The sequence below is a fragment of the Eleutherodactylus coqui genome, chromosome 6 (assembly GCF_035609145.1).
Source record: "Eleutherodactylus coqui strain aEleCoq1 chromosome 6, aEleCoq1.hap1, whole genome shotgun sequence".
Taxonomy (NCBI): Eukaryota; Metazoa; Chordata; class Amphibia; order Anura; family Eleutherodactylidae; genus Eleutherodactylus; species Eleutherodactylus coqui.
This window is the reverse complement of record NC_089842.1, coordinates 240,269,097-240,287,726: the sequence shown is the minus strand read 5'-3', so window position 1 is coordinate 240,287,726 and position 18,630 is coordinate 240,269,097. Positions and strand designations below refer to the sequence as shown.

General features: G+C 43.6%; 1 protein-coding gene across 1 annotated transcript; it reads right to left on the bottom strand.

The window, feature by feature from the left end:
* Positions 1 to 7,679: 7,679 nt before the first annotated feature.
* Positions 7,680 to 8,606, bottom strand: LOC136571948 (olfactory receptor 2G6-like). Its single transcript, XM_066572567.1, has one exon. The coding sequence runs from the start codon at positions 8,604 to 8,606 to the stop codon at positions 7,680 to 7,682; it is 927 nt and encodes a 308-aa protein (XP_066428664.1).
* Positions 8,607 to 18,630: the final 10,024 nt, after the last annotated feature.

Genomic DNA, 18,630 nt, shown 5'->3' with positions numbered 1-18,630 from the left:
TCTTAACATAAAGAATATTTTTCACCTCGAAGATATTCTCCGAACTAACCTGAGTGGCATCTGATCTGGGATTTTTGGAAAATCTATTGAGCACAAGGGGTTTGAGGAGAGAGACATAGAAGTAGTTGGGGATACGCAGGGAGGGGGGAGTCACAGCCTGTAACAAACAAAATTAATTTTTTCCAATACTTCAAACGGACCCAAAAATCGTGGGGCGAGTTTATAAGATGGTACTTTAGTTTAGTTTAGGGGTTTAGTTGCAACCCTTTTAATTTTCACATTTAGGACCTAAAGAATGTTCATGCCAAATTTCAAGTTTGTACGATATCGGGAAGTTAGAAAATTAGATTAGGTATATTACATAGGGGTCACTTACTGTTGGACTAAAAATTGAGTAATTAAATTGTGATCTCTATACCATAGTTTTCCTATTTAGGGTCCAAAGAATGTTTGTGCCAAATTTAAAGGTTGTGCGGTACAAATGTGTGTTATTAGACCACATCGGGGAACACTTCCTTTTGAACTTAGAATTGACTAATCAACTTGCAACCTAAAGAATGGTCATGCCAAATTTCAAGTTTGCTCGACACTTACAAGTTAGAGAATTAGATTAGGTACATTACATATGGGGTCACTTACTTTTGCACTTAGCATTGAATAATTAAGTTGTGACCCCTTTACTTTTCTTATTTAGGACCTAAATAATGGTTGTGCCAAATTTCACATTTCTGCGGTACAGATGTATATTATAACATAGGGGTTCACTTACTTTTGCACATGTAGAAATGAAAAATCAAGATGTGACCCCTTTACTTTTCCTATTTAGGATATTAAGAATCTTCATGCCAAATTTCAATTTTGTGCGGTACAGATTTGTGATATTAGTTACATTACATAGGGTGTCACTCACTTTAGTACTTTGAATTGAATAATCAATCTGCGACCCCTTTATTTTTCCTATTTAGGACCTAAAGAATGGTTGTTCCGAATTTCAAGTTTGTACGGCATCGGGAAGTTAGACAATTAGATCAAGTACATTACATAGGGGTCAGTTACTTTTGAACTTAGAATTGAATAATCAACTTGTGACTCCTTTACTTTTTTTCTATTTAGGACCTAATGAATGTTGTGCCAAATTTCAAGTTTGTTCGACACTAGCGAGTTAGAGAATTAGATTAGGTACATTACATATGGGATCACTTTCTTTTGCACTTAGAATGTAATAATCAAGTTGTGACCCCTTAAAGGGGTTGTCCCGCGGCAGCAAGTGGGTCTATAGACTTCTGTATGGCCATAATAATGCACTTTGTAATGTACATTGTGCATTAATTATGAGCCATACAGAAGTTATAAAAAGTTTTTCACTTACCTGCTCCGCTGCTGGCGTCCTCGTCTCCATGGAGCCCGCCTAATTTTCGCCGTCTAAAATGGTCGAATGGCCAAATTAGACGCGCTTGCGCAGTCCGGGTCTTCTGCTTTCTTCAATGGGGCTCCGTGTAGCTCCGCCCCGTCACGTGCCGATTCCAGCCAATCAGGAGGCTGGAATCGGCAATGGACCGCACAGAAGAGCTGCGGTCCACGGAGGAAGAGGATCCCGGCGGGCATCTTCAGCCGGTAAGTATAGAAGTCACCAGAGCGCGGGGATTAAGGTAAGCGCTGAGCGGTTTTTTTTTACGTCCCTGCATCGGGGTTGTCTCGCGCCGAACGGGGGGGGGGGGGGTTGAAAAAAAAACAAAACCGTTTCGGCGCGGGACAACCCGCTTTAACTTTTCCTAATTAGGACCTAAAGAATGGTTGTGCCAAAAATCAGGTTTGTGTGGTACAGATGTGTGTTATTAGTTGCATTATATAGGAGGTCACTTACTTTTGCGCTTAGAATTAAATGATTAAGTTGCAACCCCTTTACTTTTCCTATTTAGGACCTAAAAAATTTCAAGTCGGTAGGTTGAGAATTAGATTAGGTACATTACATAGGGGGTAACGTACATTTGCACCTAAAATTAAATAATCAATTTTTAACCCATTTACTTTTTCTGTTTAGGATATAAAGAATGTTCATGCCAAATTTCAGTTTTGTTTGACACCAGGAAGTTAGAGAATCAGTAGTGAGTCAGTTAGTGTGTGAGTCAGTCAGTGAGGCTTTTTGCCTTTATATACATAGAGAACTTGCCTTTACAATTTTAATTTTTACCTACCTTAAGATTGTCTGATTAGTCCATCAAGCGAGTGGCCTTTTTACCTCAGTATAGTAACAATAATTTTGTAATAATAAAATGATACAATAAAATTCCTGAAAGTTTTTGAATCATTCTTTAAAGAAATCATTCATGGTTGCATACATTTTTTGCTGTAATATATCTACTGTTGTCTGTGCTGATGGAGTGGCCTGCTCTCTATGATTGCAGATCAAATAAGCATTAACATGACCGTACTATTTATTAGGTATCACAGATAACGTCCTTCATGTTTTAAATGAGTGGCTGGAGAATTGATACAACGTTCAAAGCTCTCAGTGATCATTATATGTCCCCTGATATACACTTATCTTGGAGCTGTTTTCATCACATTCAAGAAAATTCATTAAACGTTTAATTTAAATATTTAATAGTCTCCAGATTTTTCTTTTTGGCTTTAAGGTATTGATAACTGAAGCCAAAGTCATATATTTTATGGGATCAGCCATTTTTTGTCAACGACAGTTATAAGTTTGTCGTATCAGTACTTCATGGATGTTACCATGCAGTGCGGAACGGGGTCCCTCGGTCAGCGCGCGCCGCTCTGGCTTCGGCTCCGGCGTCCTGGGGCTGTGACGTCAGGGATCTCCCGGCAACGTGGGGTGGCCGGTGTGCGGCGGCGTGGGCGGGTCCGCCCGTGGGGTGCCGGCCGCACCCCTTCCTCTCTCTTGTACTGTGAGTGGGGGAGTTGGCGCCTTCCACTCTCCACCCCTGGGCGGAGTCTTGTAGTTATAAGGCTGGCAGTGACCAGAGCTCACTCCCAGTTATTGGTTCTGTCAGCTCCTAGTTAGTTCTGTCTGCAGTTCTTTCCAGCCAGTCGCTAGTCTGCTCGTCAGCTTCCTTTCCCTAGCTTTGTCTAGTGCTCAGCATTTCCTGTTTGGTAACTCCATCTGCCTTTCTTGTCGGCACTCTGTCCCCCATTAGTTAGGTTCATCTTAGGCAGTCGCCAGGTCCCTAGCCAGGGTAGGGACTGCCGTCCAGTTGTCCGCCTGGGGTTAGCCAGGTCGAGGCAAGTAGGCAGGGACAGTGGGGTGCGGTAAGTTCAGAGCACCCCATCTGGCGCTCGGGGGTCAGAGTGCCGTAACATAATAACTGGCCCTTTAAACTGTTTGCTATGGAGGCGATCAGTTCCCTCGCGAACCAGCTGCAAGCCCTGGTGCCGGTGATCCAGGATTTATCCGCTCGTATGGCAGCCCAGGAGCAGCGGGGGTTGTTGCAGAGTCCCGACGCCTAAACCAGTCCAAAACCCAAGTGCCCTCTTCCCGAGGTGTTTTTTGGGGAGAGGAACAAGTTTTTTGTTTTCCAACAAGCTTGTCGTTTGTTTTTTTCGGATGCACCCCCGTTCTTCCGGCTCGGAGGCCCAGAGGGTCGGGCTTATAATGTCCCTGCTGCGGGGCTCTGCCCAGACCTGGGCTTTTTCCATTCCTGAGGGTTCCCCCTGCCTGCAGTCCGTGGACTCCTTTTTTCAGGAACTCGGGGGTATCTTCGATGAACCGGACCGAGCGGGGTTGGCGGTTTCTCGGCTGTTGGCGTTGCATCAGGGGTTGCTTTGTGTGGAGGATTATTGCTCCAACTTCAGACGCTATGCGGGTGATACGGCATGGAACGATAGCGCTCTGAAAGACATTTTTCTACAGGGCCTCTCGGACGCGGTAAAAGACCTGTTGATTTCCCATCCCATTCCCGGGTCCTTAAAGGAAGCTATGGAGCTAGCGGTGAAGGCAGATAGGAGGCTCAGGTCTAGGAAGCAAGATAAACAGGCCCGTAGAGTCAGGGAGGTCGTTTGTCCTGCTCCCTCCTCTTCCTTACTAGTCTTTATTCCCGAACCGATGGAGGTGGATCCGCTGGACCCCAAAGAGCGATGTCGGGTTCGGTTGTTGCATCACCTCTGCCTCTACCGCGGGAAAGCTGGACATCGGGTGATCACCTGCCCCCTGAGGCTTCAGCGCTCACAGTCTGAACTGGGGGAAAACTCCGAGTCCTAGGCAATTGCAGGGAGGATCGTCTAGGCCTTCAGGTACTTCCTAAGCTTCTGGTACCTTGTCAGGTGAGATTCCGGAATATTTCCTGACCAGGGCAGGCGTTTATTGATTCCAGAGCAGCCGCTAACCTGATAAGCCTGTGTTTTGTCAGACCCCTGGTGGCTGAATTGGTGGCGCTGAAGACGCCAATTCATTTTAGTAGTATTGATGCTACCCCTCTCTCTACATGCCTGGTACGATGGAGGACCCCACGTACCTGTCTTCTTTCTTCTTTATGTATGCTGTGTATGGTCCTAATGGCTCGCTGTTGGACATGCATAGTACAGATTTTCCCGTATCATCACTAGGCGATGACACAGAATGTGCAATGTTAATTGCACAACAGCCGCAGGTCGAAGGCTTCTATTGACTTAGATGGAGGCTTCCATGTGGACACTGCGTTTTTTTAACGTGAATGTCAGTGGGACTGTCTAATGTTAAAAATATATCACAAGTTTGTGCTTTGCAATTTTTGTGCAATGCATTTTTAACATTAGAAAGTCCCATTGACATTTGCATAAAAAAAAATGCAGCGATATCGCAGCGTTAAAAAACGCACATGGGTGTGAACCCTGAAATAGAGCATGCTGCGATTTTTCCTTCGCGAGTGGAAAATCACAATTGCTTTCCACTCATGTGCAGGAAAAAGCACTTTTCCACAGCATGCTATGGAAACTATTCACTGCGGAATCTGGAGATGGACACCCGCTCCAGATTCTGCAATGCTAATATGCCCGTGTGCTGCCGGCCAAACTCTGATTTTCCATCGTCAGTTTTAAATTTTTTCCTCATATCTACCAATCCTACAACAGGACAAAATTTTAAAACAAATATTGGAAAAGGGCATACATTGTGTCCCAAAACGAAATAGTAATTTAGCGAACAAGTGATTGTGAAGTTACATCAAGAAATTGTAGTGGTTTTTTTACATGTGGTAGTGCAAATTTAAAATGCAGATGGAAAATCGGAATTTAATATTAAAAATGTTATCAATTGTAATAAAATTTATTTATTCATCCTGGAACTATCTTTTGGGCCGAGAATACGTCGGCTGCTGCATGGGCTCCTATGGGAGCGCATGGCAGCAGCCGTAGGTGGGAGGAAGTTGTCATTCGTCCCCGCTTGTTATGTGCAACGGGGGGAAGCAGAGCGGGGTGGAGCTAAGCACCAGTCCGCCCCGCTTCCTCCCATTGATGGCTATGGGCAAGGGGCAGGACGTGGGTGGAGCTAAGCATCAGCCCTCTTCCCACCCCTTGTCCATAGCCATCAATGGGAGGAGGCGAGGCGGACTGGTGCTTAGCTCCGCCGCCTGTCCCACCTACTCCCATTGCACAGAATGAGCGGTGAGGAACGACACGTGAGCCTGCGATGGGGAGGGAGGGGGAATGCGCGATGGCCTGGTGAGCTTGGCGCATTTGCGCCGGCCTCACCAGGCCATATGAACCGGCGCACAAACGTTTGATTTGTGCGCCTGTTCTCCAGATTTTTCACTAACAGCATAGCATATATCGTCCGACTGTGAAAACGGCCGGCCGATATGCGCCGGTGTGAAAGAAGCCTTTGTGAGAATGTCTTCTGAGAATGGTGAAAACATCTATTGAAAGGGAATCAGATGGGCTATAACAGTAGACGACCAATTTCAGCGCCATTGTGTCTGAACGAAACACAAAAATGAGACTCCAGTGGGCAAAAGAAAGCAAAGATTGTAACACTGAGCAGTGGAAAAACATTACCTGGTCAGGCGAATCCAGATTTTTTAATCCAGGTGTACCATGTGAATCGGACCATCAGATTTAATTCAAGTAACATTAATCAGCGGACCCTTATGGCGACTACACACGGCCATATGTGAACGCCTCAGTGCAATGTATTAGTGCTATGGACAAGGATTTTTTGTGTGTGTATTGGCGTATTTTACTGTACTTTTTGCGCGAGCAGGGCACAGTTTTTTGCACATGGGAAAGAAGCACGCCCCAATTTAAATGGCTAATTAACCTAATGAATTCCAGGTGTGTCTTTTTTTCATAGAATTACACCATGGGCATCACCCTGCGTATTTCATGCGAAAATGTGCATGCAAAAAAAAAACAAAAAGCAATGAAACCATGCTTTCAATGGGTTCTCTTCCCTGCATATTACATGCGCAAATCTTATATGCACAAATACACTTGCAATAACATTCGTGTGAAGTCGTGCTTAGCCTTATTCAAACGAGCTTTTTTACGTGGCTATTTAGCCGTGTTTATACGTTGGTGAAAAATCGAGACCTTTTGAAACATTGGCTTGCTCCACAAAAAATAGGCAACCAAATTTATACGCTGCCGGAAAAGATAGGTCTTGCCTCATCTTTCAACCGATACATGCTGGTGGCAAAAAAAGGGAGTTTAACTGAGTCCAATGCAGAGAAAATCTTACAGGTGCCTGTATTTAGGCATTAGAACTCATTCCAAGGATTTAGAAAGAACAAGGGATTTCCGGGCCGCAGTGTATTTTTTTCACTAATATATTGCAACTGGCCATGTGAATAGACGAGAAAACGCTAATTAAGCTCGGGACTTGTTCACAGGTTTTTTTGTTCACACGATTTTTGACCGTGATGTGGCCAGTGTGAAGACGCATACGCTCGTGTGGAGGAGGCCGTACTATTCTGCTTGTCAGAGTATGTTAGTACCTCCATCTAATTTGCAACATGAAGCTTCCTGACACTATGGGCCAATATACCTGCAGTACCATTTTAACACCTAGTGGGATATCTACCATGACCAACTTTCACAGTTCTGAAGGCCAATGTGCAACTAGATGGAGTTTGCTAATAAATTGGCAATTCAGTGCATGTCTACATCTGCTAATGGAGTGGCTAAGGCTCCATGTCCACGGGCGGGTCGGGTTCTGTGGGCAGGAGCCCCACCGCAGATCCCACCCTGCCCGAGGCAAGAGGACATTACTTACCAGTCCGCATACGTGCAGGTTGTCCGTCGTATACTCCTTGCATGTGGACGAACCTGCCGGCCGGGTTTGCTGCAGATCGGACGGTTTCCATTGACTTCAATGGAAGCCGTCCCTGCAGGACCCACGACAAAACAGAGCATGCTGCAAATTGTTTTCCAGACTGGAAGGTCTGGAAAACAAACCTGCATGCTTTAATTAAGCTGCGGGTGCTCGTGATTGCCTATGGGTGGCTTGAACTGTGGATCATCCGCGCGGATGCCACATGCGGAATTCAAACAAGTCCATGGACATGAGCCCTTACTGTTTAAAAAGACAAAGCAAATAAACACTAACAATATTACTATTTATTAGAACTTTTTTAATAGCAGTGCTTAAAATGAACTAGGACAATGAGAAGACATTCAGAAGATGACCTGAGACATAATTTGCTTTATAAAAGCTTTCTGCTTTCTTATAACTTTGTTTTCTAATAATTTCACTTGGTTTGAATTATCTTAATTATACAATTTTTAACATCCTTATTTCTGATGCTGTAGATGATGGGATTCAACACTGGAGTGGCCACAGTATAGAAAAGAGATAAAGCATTGTCTGCCTCCGGAGAGCGAGAAGATGAAGGCTGAAGATACATGAACATAAGGGCTCCATAATAGAGGGTGACAACAGTGATGTGTGAGGTGCATGTAGAAAAAGCTGCTTGTCTTCCTTGTGAGGAACGGATCTTCAAAATGGTGCGGATGATATAAACATAGGAAATAAAAGTTAATGGAAAAGACCAAAAAACAAAGATTCCAGCTGCTACAAACGCTGCTACCTCATTAAGCCAAGGATCTTTGCAGGACAGTTTTAAAAGGGGAGGTACTTCACAAAAGAAATGATTGATATGATGACTCTTGCAGAATGGAAGTCTCCAGGTGAGAGGCACTTGTGTGGAGGAGTTTATGACACCAACAATCCATGGTGTCACAGCTAAGATAACGCAAAACCTAATATTCATAATGCTGCTGTAGTGCAATGGTCTACAAATGGCTACAAACCTATCATATGCCATGACAGAAAGTAAGAGGCACTCTGCTACTCCAAGCACTAATGAGAAGAACATCTGGAAAATGCAGCCACCCACTGAGATACTTTTGTCTGTGGATACAGTATTTATGAGGATTACGGGAACTATGGTGCAGGATAAACAGATGTCAATGAGAGAGAGATTACACAGGAAGAAGTACATAGGGGTGTGTAAGGTTGGGCTGATCCTTACTGTAATGAGAAGAAGACCATTCCCTAACAATGTAATAATGTATATCACCGCTAATAAAAGGGACCCTAAAACCTCTAGGTGTAGCAGGGTAGGTAATCCAAGCAGGAAGAACCGACTTGACACAGTTTTGTTGTAGTTTTCCATAGAATTAACAAGAACCTTTAACAAAGTGCAAAGTTGTAAATTATTAACTTGACTTAGAATATATGTATGTATAGAAGGACAACATGTCCAAAACTGGTACAGATGACCAATCGGATGAGTGCTTCCGTTCTCTAAGGAACATGAAACTATAACCAAATTGGTTGCCTGTCACAAGTATTATTCACTGAGCCCACTCTTAAACACACAACAAAACAAAACAAAAATAAGATATCCCTAAAGTTCTAATATACTTTTGAGTTTTGCAAACAATAGACTACAAAAGAAATTTTTCTTATAGATATGCACGCCCCTTAATTCAGGATGTGCACTAGATGGACTTTGGCGATTAGTCTGATCCAGATTTTAAATCAAAATTATTCAACTGAAATTAGCCCAATTAGGAGGGGTATTGATAAATCCAATTCTCATTCAGGAGAGTATCCACCCACTCCACTCAAAATGCTTAAGATTATGTATGATTGGGGGCGTGGCCTGGCCGAGCGAGAAGATGGCGGCATAATCTGAAAGCTCCGCTAAGATCAAGCACCCACTGCTACTTCACAGCTACCCCGGGGACCCTTTCCACTCCGAAATAGCTCCTCTACCTTCCCTGCATCTAGCGATGTCTCGCCGCAGACCGTCCCGCTCGCAGCCGCGGCACCTGGAGGAGTTCTTCTCGGTACCCGAGATCCCGCACGCCCATAGCCCGACCGGCTCTGCTACAGCTGCGGAGGAAGAAGAATTCGCCAACGCTCTTCCAGATCTGGATGCTGGCTCACCTCCGGAGAAGGGAGAAGAGGAAGGGGTGAGTGTACAACTAAACACCCAAATACACGGCCACACAGAAGGGCTATGCTGCAGCATACACTCACCTAATGTAAGCCCCAAGATGGCGACTCCTGCAGACCCTCGTGGCGAGACTATCAGCTCCCCATCTAAAAATAGAGCAGAGGAGAGGGCAGATGGTCACTCCGATGTCCCAACACAGGGATACATAGGAGGGAAACGCCATAACCCACGCTCACCCTCAGCAATTCCCAAACTGGCACCCTCCTGCAATAGAGGTGCTCCCTCTCCATCAGACAGCCCTCTCAAACAAAAATCCAGAAAGGGAGATGCAAATCACTCACCCCCTCATACTCCATTTATGAAGGATTATATCAAAAACATTACTGTCTTCAGCCCAGCTGGCTTCTGAACCTATACTAGGTTTACCACACTCAATTCCTCTCTCACAGCCACAATAGAGTCCATTGGAGAAAGAGTGGCTCATACAGAAAATAAAATGGGCGAACTCACCCAATCTCATTACTCCCTCATAGATGCCCACCATGATTTGGCGGATGAAGTCTCCCAACTTAAATCAAAACTGGCAGACTTAGAAGATAGAAGCAGGCGTAACAACATAAAGTTTCGTGGCATCCCAGAATCTATCACATCTGAAATCCCCAAATACTTAAACCAACTAATGCACACACTTCTGCCGGAAGCTCCTTTACAAGATCTTATCACCGATAGGGCGCACAGACTCCCGAGACCTAAATTTATTGCCGAGACAACCCCAAGGGATATAATAGCCCAAATCCACTTTTACCACACCAAAGAAGCGCTCATGACTGCTGCCAGAAAATTAAAACAACTTCCATCTCCCTATTCAGACATACGTCTATACGCAGACCTATCCCAAGCCACCATGTCTGAAAGAAGAAAATTCTCAGAAATTACTTCTGCATTGAGACAAGCCAATATCCCATATAGATGGGGATTTCCTATCAAACTCCTGATTCATAAAGCTGGTTCTACTCATGCTTTACTTAAACCAGAAGATGCAGCTCATCTACTAAAAACATGGGAGATCAGTGTGCCGCCTGCTCCTCGCACTCAGAGGACCTCCAAAACTCCAAGAAAACAACCCAAAGATTGAAGGCAGAGATGAACTTTATCCCCGGAATCACTCTCAAATGTTAATGTATACGGGTGTTTGAGAAAACTTCCTCACAGACGAACTTTTCGTTCCCCCCCCCCTTTTTCTAGAAGAAACAGGTCTGACAATCCGTCACTCCTTTTGTTTCTCTACTTCATGGTTCTATCAATAACCGCCCTACAGTTTCTAAGCTTCAACTGTTTATAACCCCCCCCCCCCCTTGCACCAAGACTGAGCTCTAAGAAAAATTTAAGCCTACTGCAAGAGACAAACCTCAGTCCGCCTCTTGTCTTGGAGCAAAACCTCCTGAAATCCAACCAAGTTATTTCTTGTTAACCTGGAAACCTCCACATATCCGTATTTCTAAGAACAACCACCAAAATGACGACCAAGATATTGTCTTTGAACACCAACGGACTAAATTCACCTTAGAAGAGATCCTCTTTGTGGAAAGAAGCCATGGGATCCAGAGCGGACATTGTATGTGTTCAGGAGACCCACTTCGCACCTTCAGCCACCCCAAAATTTACCCACAAAAATTTTCCAAAAATCTTTCTAGCTTCTTCAACAAAAAAACAAGCAGGCGTACTAATCGCTATTAAAGATTCAGTACAATTTGATATCAAACACCAAGAGACAGACCCGAAAGGCAGATAACTGATATTGACTGGCCTTTTGAATCAAAAACCAATTACACTAGTAAACCTATATACCCCCAATAGGGGCCAAATACGTTTCTTGAACAAAATTATCAAAAAGATTAGAAGATGCGAGGTGGGTAACCTAATTGTATGTGGGGACTTTAATGGTACTCCTGACAACTTGTTAGACTCCACAAGGGGTTCCCTGAGATTGACCCCTTCCCTAGCGCCATGGCTACACAGAGAAGCACTACTAGACTCTTTCAGATGTCTTAACGCCTCCTCTAAAGAATTTTCTTTTTACTCACACAGATATAGGTCATTTTCCAGAATAGACTTAATTCTGGTTAATAAATCCACAATTTCCCTGGTCAGATTAGCCAAGATTGGCAAAATTACATGGTCTGACCATGCACCAGTTGAGATCACCATCTCATTAACTGAAATGCCACAACAACCCAAAAAATGGAAAAACAATGTTTTTCTCCTGAAAACTCCCAAATATTCCAACATTATATCATCAGCTTTGGAAGACTATTTTAAAAACAACTGCACTACTGATGTCTCTCCCTTAACCATTTGGAATGCCCATAAGGCAGTTATTAGAGGAATCCTAATTAAAATAAGCACCCAACACAAAAAAGAAAAAACTCAACTCACCATATAGTGGCCCTGCCTGCCAGTACTTGTCTACGTGTCCGTGGTTAAGTGGACCTTCCCAGTAACCGCGTTGGTGAGGGCACTATTTATGTTGCGGTAGACATGTGTGGTAGAGCAGGGATGGCACACCGGGAAAAATAGTGGCGACTGGGGACCAAGTAGCGCGGGACCACCGCCGCCATCATGTTTTTGAAAGCCTCCGTTTCCACAAGCCTGTACAGCAGCATTCCCAGGCTGATCAATTTGGCAATGTGCACGTTTAAAGCTTGTGCATGCAGGTGGGTGGCGGTGTTTTTGCGCTTTCGCTCCAACACTTGTGTTAGCGACAGCTGATGAGCACTGAGAGACATTGCTGGATGGAGTGGAGGTCCATGGAGGTTAGGGTGTGGGTGCAGGCTGGGAGGCGCTTGTGCCTGCATCCTGGGAGGGGGATTGCATCTGTGTGGCAGGTTGTGACACAGGGAAATAGGACGTGGATGTGGGCGTCCAAGTGAGGGTGTGGGCACAGGCTGAGTTCCTGGGTGGGATGAATCACAGCCGGCTGCTGAGGGATTAGGAGAGAGGCAAGTTTCTGGGCTACCCAGCTTCATATCAGAATTGATAAATTGGGGCGTGGCCAAGAGAGGCACCAGAACGGAAGCTTTTGCCTGAGGCTCCGTTCAAATAAGCTCAAAAGCTACAAAAAAGCAACTGAAGACGGCAAAAAACAGAAGAAAAGGACGTGGGAACTTACAGAGAAGCTAGCGATGTCAAGGAGGAGGACGTCCAAAACGAAACCAGCGAGGCTGGAAGACTTTTTCCCGACGCGCGGCACCTCACACAGCATGGAGACAGGAGAAGATTCGGCCGGCGTCCCTGCACTAGAAGAAGCGCTGGAGGATTCGGCTGAAGCAGAGGCAGGTGAGCCGCGGGGCACAGGGGGGATGGCAGACATAGCAGAGAAGCCTGCAGACACCCCAGACACAGCGGCAGTAGAAAAAGATAACAAGGGGGCTGGGGACAAGACTAAACAAGCTAAACTACTTAAGCAGTCTAGGGGACACAAGATGGCGCCAGACACGCTGCCACAGAGCGCCCCACCCCCCACAGACAGTCCGGCAAAGCAGAGGCAAAAAATAACAGATGAAAACAGCCTAATCAGTCATGATGAAAACAACACAATAAAAGAAAGTGGGCTGGCAAGTCTGACAGCCTCTAACAAGCCCGCTTCAGAACTGTATATTAAAGAGATTGTAATGGCGTTGCACGAAAACATACAATCTGATATAAGAAGCTTGACTTCATACGTTGACACCACAGTTCAAGAAGTTAAAGACCGCATGGGGAAGACAGAGTCAAAAATGGGTGAGCTGGTTAAATCCCATAAATCTCTGATAGATGCCCACTATGACTTAGAGGGGTCTGTAACCAAATTGCAACAAAAATTAACAGACCTAGAAGATAGGAACAGACGTAACAACGTCAAGCTAAGAGGCGTCTCTGAAAAAATAACAAATGCGGAAATTACAGGTTACGTGACACGTTTTCTTCGTAAACTTTTGCCAGACACCCCAGAGGAAGAGTTAAAAATCGATTGAGCTCACAGACTGCCTCTCCCGAAATTCCTCAAAATGGACACCCCCAGAGACATAATAGTGCGCATACATTTTTACAGCACGAAGGAGGCACTTATGAGCACTGTCAGAAAACTAAAGACACTCCCCAGCCCCTACTCCGAGATACGGGTATACATTGATTTATCCCAAGCCACCATGGAAGCAAGAAGGAGCTTTGCAGAGGTGACATCAGCCCTGAGAGACGCAAACATCCCCTATAGATGGGGTTTCCCTACAAAAATAATTGCTACCAGAGCAAATATAACCCACATCATCCACAATCCCAACTCGGCAGCAGAGACTCTGAACGCATGGGGCATTAAAGTCCCAACCCGTGAAAAAACCGCATCTGGAACACCAGCCCCTGGCAAACTCGGGAAAACCTGAAAGAATGAATCTATCCAAAAGCCTTGCCTTACTCCACTAAGTGAAATTTAACTTTCACAATCCGTCTTAAAACAAGACACTTTGAGCCCTCTCGTTACGGTGACTTTGCTCCCCAATCGAATCACAAGCATAAGCTTGTGCAAGCGCGCATTTAAAGTTAAAAGAATTTGCGCCATGATATTTATGCGACAAATTTTCATGCACCTACGAGCACCCCTCGCTCATTTGACCACAAGTTGCGTCATCCTTTTGTTGAAAGAGGGAAGCTGCTCTTCGCAATGCAAGGTCGTAAAAATAGTTTGCTTTGTTGTTTTTGTCTGTTCTTGTGTTTTGTATTCATTGGCAGATATACATGGTTCCTGTCGCCTCCTCGTCTTCTCAGATGTCTTCGCACCAATAAGAAAATGGCTACAAAACTGATGTCACTAAATGCCAACGGCTTGAACATTCCTTTCAAAAGAAGTTCAGTGTGGAAGGAAGCGCGACGCCTGGATGCAGAAATTGTATGTATCCAGGAGACACACCTGTTGCATGTAGACACCTTGAGAATGACGAACAAGAAATATCCACAGATCATACATGCTTGCGCCCCCAAAAAACACGCAGGGGTCTTAATAGCATTCAAAGATACAACCCCATTCTGTATAGATAAACAAATATGCGATCCAAAGGGCCGTTTCATAATATTGGTGGGCACACTAAAAAACACACCAGTAACAATAGCCAACATATATGTTCCCAATTCACAGCAAATACGCTTTCTAAACAAAATTCAAAAAAGAATAAAAAGAGTTGCTAAAGGCTCAATCATCATAAATGGCGATTTTAACCTAGTGCCAGAAAAAAACATAGACACTACAAACCGAGAGATGAGGAGAGGAGTGCCCTTGGGTGAATGGATAAAAAACAACGCATATTACGACACATTTAGATGCTTGAACGCCTCTGCCAGGGAGTACTCCTTCTTCTCTGCACGACATAAGACCTTCTCACGTATAGATCTGTGTCTGGTAGACAAATCTCTCATTACAACAATAATTAAATCAGAGATAGGCACAATAACATGGGCAGATCATGCACCAATAATGACCTCTCTGGCATTCGGGGAAAACCGCCACTTCACCAAGCTAAGGAGAAACAACACATATATAATGAAGATACCTGAAATTCAAAAACAGATACAAGAAGCACTTGATGAATATTTCATATTAAACAACACAGACGAAGTTAGCCCAGAAACAATATGGACAGCCCACAAAGCCTACATGAGGGGTATCCTCATAAAAATAGGAGCCAGGTATAAAAAGGAAAAGATATCCAAAACGGAAACGCTACTAAACAAAATTCAAACCCTAGAAAAGCAACTACAATCCTCAGCATCCCAACATCATTACAATGACTTATTCAAAACTAGGTTAGAATTACGCAAAGTTCTACAAGGGGACCATGACAGGGAAATTACATCTTACCGCGCAAATGTATACGCTTCTCTCAATAAGCCCTCAAAATGCATGGCCAATCTAGTTAAAAAAAAAGTGGAGAAAGCGAGTATTCCATTCTTATGGAGCTCCAAAAAAAAAAGAATACAAAATAACCCACCCAAAACAAATACTGGAAGCGTTTCGATCCTTTTATAACAAACTGTATAATTTAAAAAATGACACAAAGCTTACCCACCCTAAAGCCGAAGACATAGAAAATTTCTTGGGTAAAATCAACTTACCTGTAATAAATGAAACACAAGCAGATAAGCTAAAAGGCCCAATAACAAAAATTGAAATAATGGATGCGATCTCCTCCATGAAACAACAAAAAGTGCCGGGACCTGACGGGTTTTCGGCTGAGTATTATAAAATATTCTCAGGTTCTCTGACTCCCTGCCTAGAAAGGATGTTTAACTCAGCTATGGAGAAAGGAAGATTTCCTGAAGAAATGCTTCAAGCCACAGTAATAGTGCTGCCTAAGCCCGGTAGGGAACCGGTTGATCCAGCGAACCTTAGACCGATATCATTGCTCCACGCAGATGTCAAGATTTATGCTAAAGTATTGGCAAACAGGTTACTTGGCATTCTCCCACCGATAGTGCATTCCGAACAAGTCGGTTTTGTAAAGGGGCGGTAGGTCTCGGACGGTGCCAGGAAACTTTTAAACCTCATTCATGGTTTGAACAGCACAAAATTACCAACAGTAGTTATGGCCCTGGATGCTGAAAAAGCTTTTGACACGGTTCATTGGGGTTACGCATTTAAAGTTTTAGAGAAATTCGGCATGGGGGGGAGATGATTGGCGCCGTCCGGGCCCTGTACTCCTGTCCGTCAGCAAAGGTGATGGTAGATGGGGCCTTTTCTGAGAAATTCCAAATAACAAATGGAACACGTCAGGGGTGCCAGTTGTCCCCGATCTTATATGTCCTCATGGTGGAGCCGCTCGCTGAGCTAATAAGATCCTCTATAGACACAAGAGGAATACCCCTGAACACCCGTCAGCATAAAATCGGCCTTTTTGCCGACGACATTGTTCTTACTCTATCCCACCCGCTGGAATCCCTGAGAGCCGCTTATCGAATAATAAAACAATTTAGCAACATCTCATACTACAAACTTAATGTTGATAAGACAACCATATTGGGCATAAATGTTTCAAAGGATCTAGAACACATAATCCAATCAGAGTTTGCCTTCAAGTGGGAAAAAGAAAATATATCTTACTTGGGGACACTAATGACAGCAAACATAAACAAATTAGAAACAATAAATTTTACACCTCTCCAGGAAACAATCCAGAAGGATCTGGACCATCTATCAAATATAAACTTGTCATGGATGGGTAGGATTATGACATACAAAATGAAAGTATTGCCAAAGATCTTATACCTCTTTAGAGTATTACCAATTCCCATATCAAAAAACACACTCAAAAAATTACAAAGACAACTGGCAATATTTGTTTGGGGAGGAAATAAATCAAGATTAGCCACACCAATCTTAACCATACACCGTAAAAAAGGGGGAGCGGACTTGCCTTACCTAGAGGCATACTACAAAGCGAATATCTTAAATCAAACTAGGAACTGGGTAAAAACAGAAAATGTGATGGCTTGGGTGGGCATGGAAACATGCCTCACCAACTCCAAAAAAGGGAACGCGCTACTATTAGCGGCCTCCCTTGAAGCAATGACAAAAAACCCGGAAGTAAAAATAAACCTAACAAACCCGCCCCCCACTGTTTTAGCCTTCCTGGACTCATGGAGGGAGTATACTGTGAAAGTAGCAAAATACGACACACACACAAAACCAAATATACCCCTGGAAATAGTGAGCATATTCAACATAGACATAAACCTAGACGAATGGAGAAAAAAAGGGATTAAAAAGATAGAAGATCTAACAACAGAAGACGAGATACAGCCTTTCGAGAATATAAGCTCAAAATACAACCTGTCTCAAAAGGATTTCTACAAATATATTAGAATAAAAACCTTTCTAAAAAATTCAGATATCCATAAAACAAAAATCCCAACTACAGTTTTGGGAAAGATCACAACACCTCCCCCCCCCCCCCCCCCCGCTGGGAAAATCAGACACTAGATACTTCTACGATGTTTTGACAGATAATAACATCCTTCTCCAAAAAAAAATACACATGCTCAATTGGGAGAAGGAGCTAGGAGAAAAAATAGCAATTGAAGACTGGGAAAAAGCTTACAAAATGGCATGCGGCTCCACTAGAGGCTTGGGTATTTTAGAAACACAACAAAAAATAAATCTGAGATGGTACTATACTCCCTGCTTACTAGCTAGCAGGTTTCAGAAATCGGATGGCAATTGTTGGAGAAACTGCGGACAGAGAGGTACCCTTATCCACATTTTTTGGTCATGTCCAGCTCTAAATAATTATTGGGGTCCAATTCTCAACCTACTAGAAACCTCATTAAAGTTTAAAATAGAAAGGAAGGCTAAACTAATATTATTATTGATCGGCCTGAACAACTATCCCCCCAACATCAGATATCTGCTAGGGCATGCACTGATGACAGCTAAATCCCTCATAGCTAAATATTGGAAAAATACGGTTTCCCCAACGGCGAGGGAGTTCAGCGACCAGATGGCTGAACAACGAGTGTTCGAAGGGTGGTTGGCGTTACGAAATAACTCTCTTAAGAAATATAAAGAGGAGTGGGGAGCGTGGAGATAAGGAGGAACAAAAAATAGAATCTACAAGAAGTAACTTTAGTGCCAACTGTTTAGTTATTAAAAAATGGTATTGTCTAATTAATATATAACAAATGAGATTTGAACATGTTATAATATGTTTTGATGTAACCAAAAGAAACGAATATTGTTTGTAACAACTCAATGATAATCTATTAACATCAAAATTCTGTATGTAAATTATCTGAATCTCAAATAAAAATTTAATATTTAAAAAAAAAAAAAGAATTGATAAATTGATCTTCCTCCTCCTCCTCCTAAACCAGCATGTCAGCATGCTTAACAGCCAATTCTTCAGAAGGCCCCATAGGCTCTTTAAAAACAATTTATCTACCAGGGCTGCCTCCAGCCTATGTCAATTTTTTCGGAGGGCCACGTCCACAACAGATCAGCATCATACGCCCACAGAGTCCACAAATGTATCCCAGCGCAGTGCCCAGCTATCTGACACCTAGACAGAATGAATTGTCCTAATTTGGCCACTCAAATTTCTTCATGTGTCCCACTGTCCTTGTAGCGATCAAAGGAAGCGTAACTGATTTCATGAGACATTGATAGTTTCACTGTATACCTGTGGTGGCAACGTTTTTGACACCTCCTGCTTAA

Bases quoted from the DNA above. Each gene is read 5' to 3' on its own strand.
- LOC136571948 (XM_066572567.1), bottom strand. From the start codon at position 8,606: ATGGAAAACTACAACAAAACTGTGTCAAGTCGGTTCTTCCTGCTTGGA.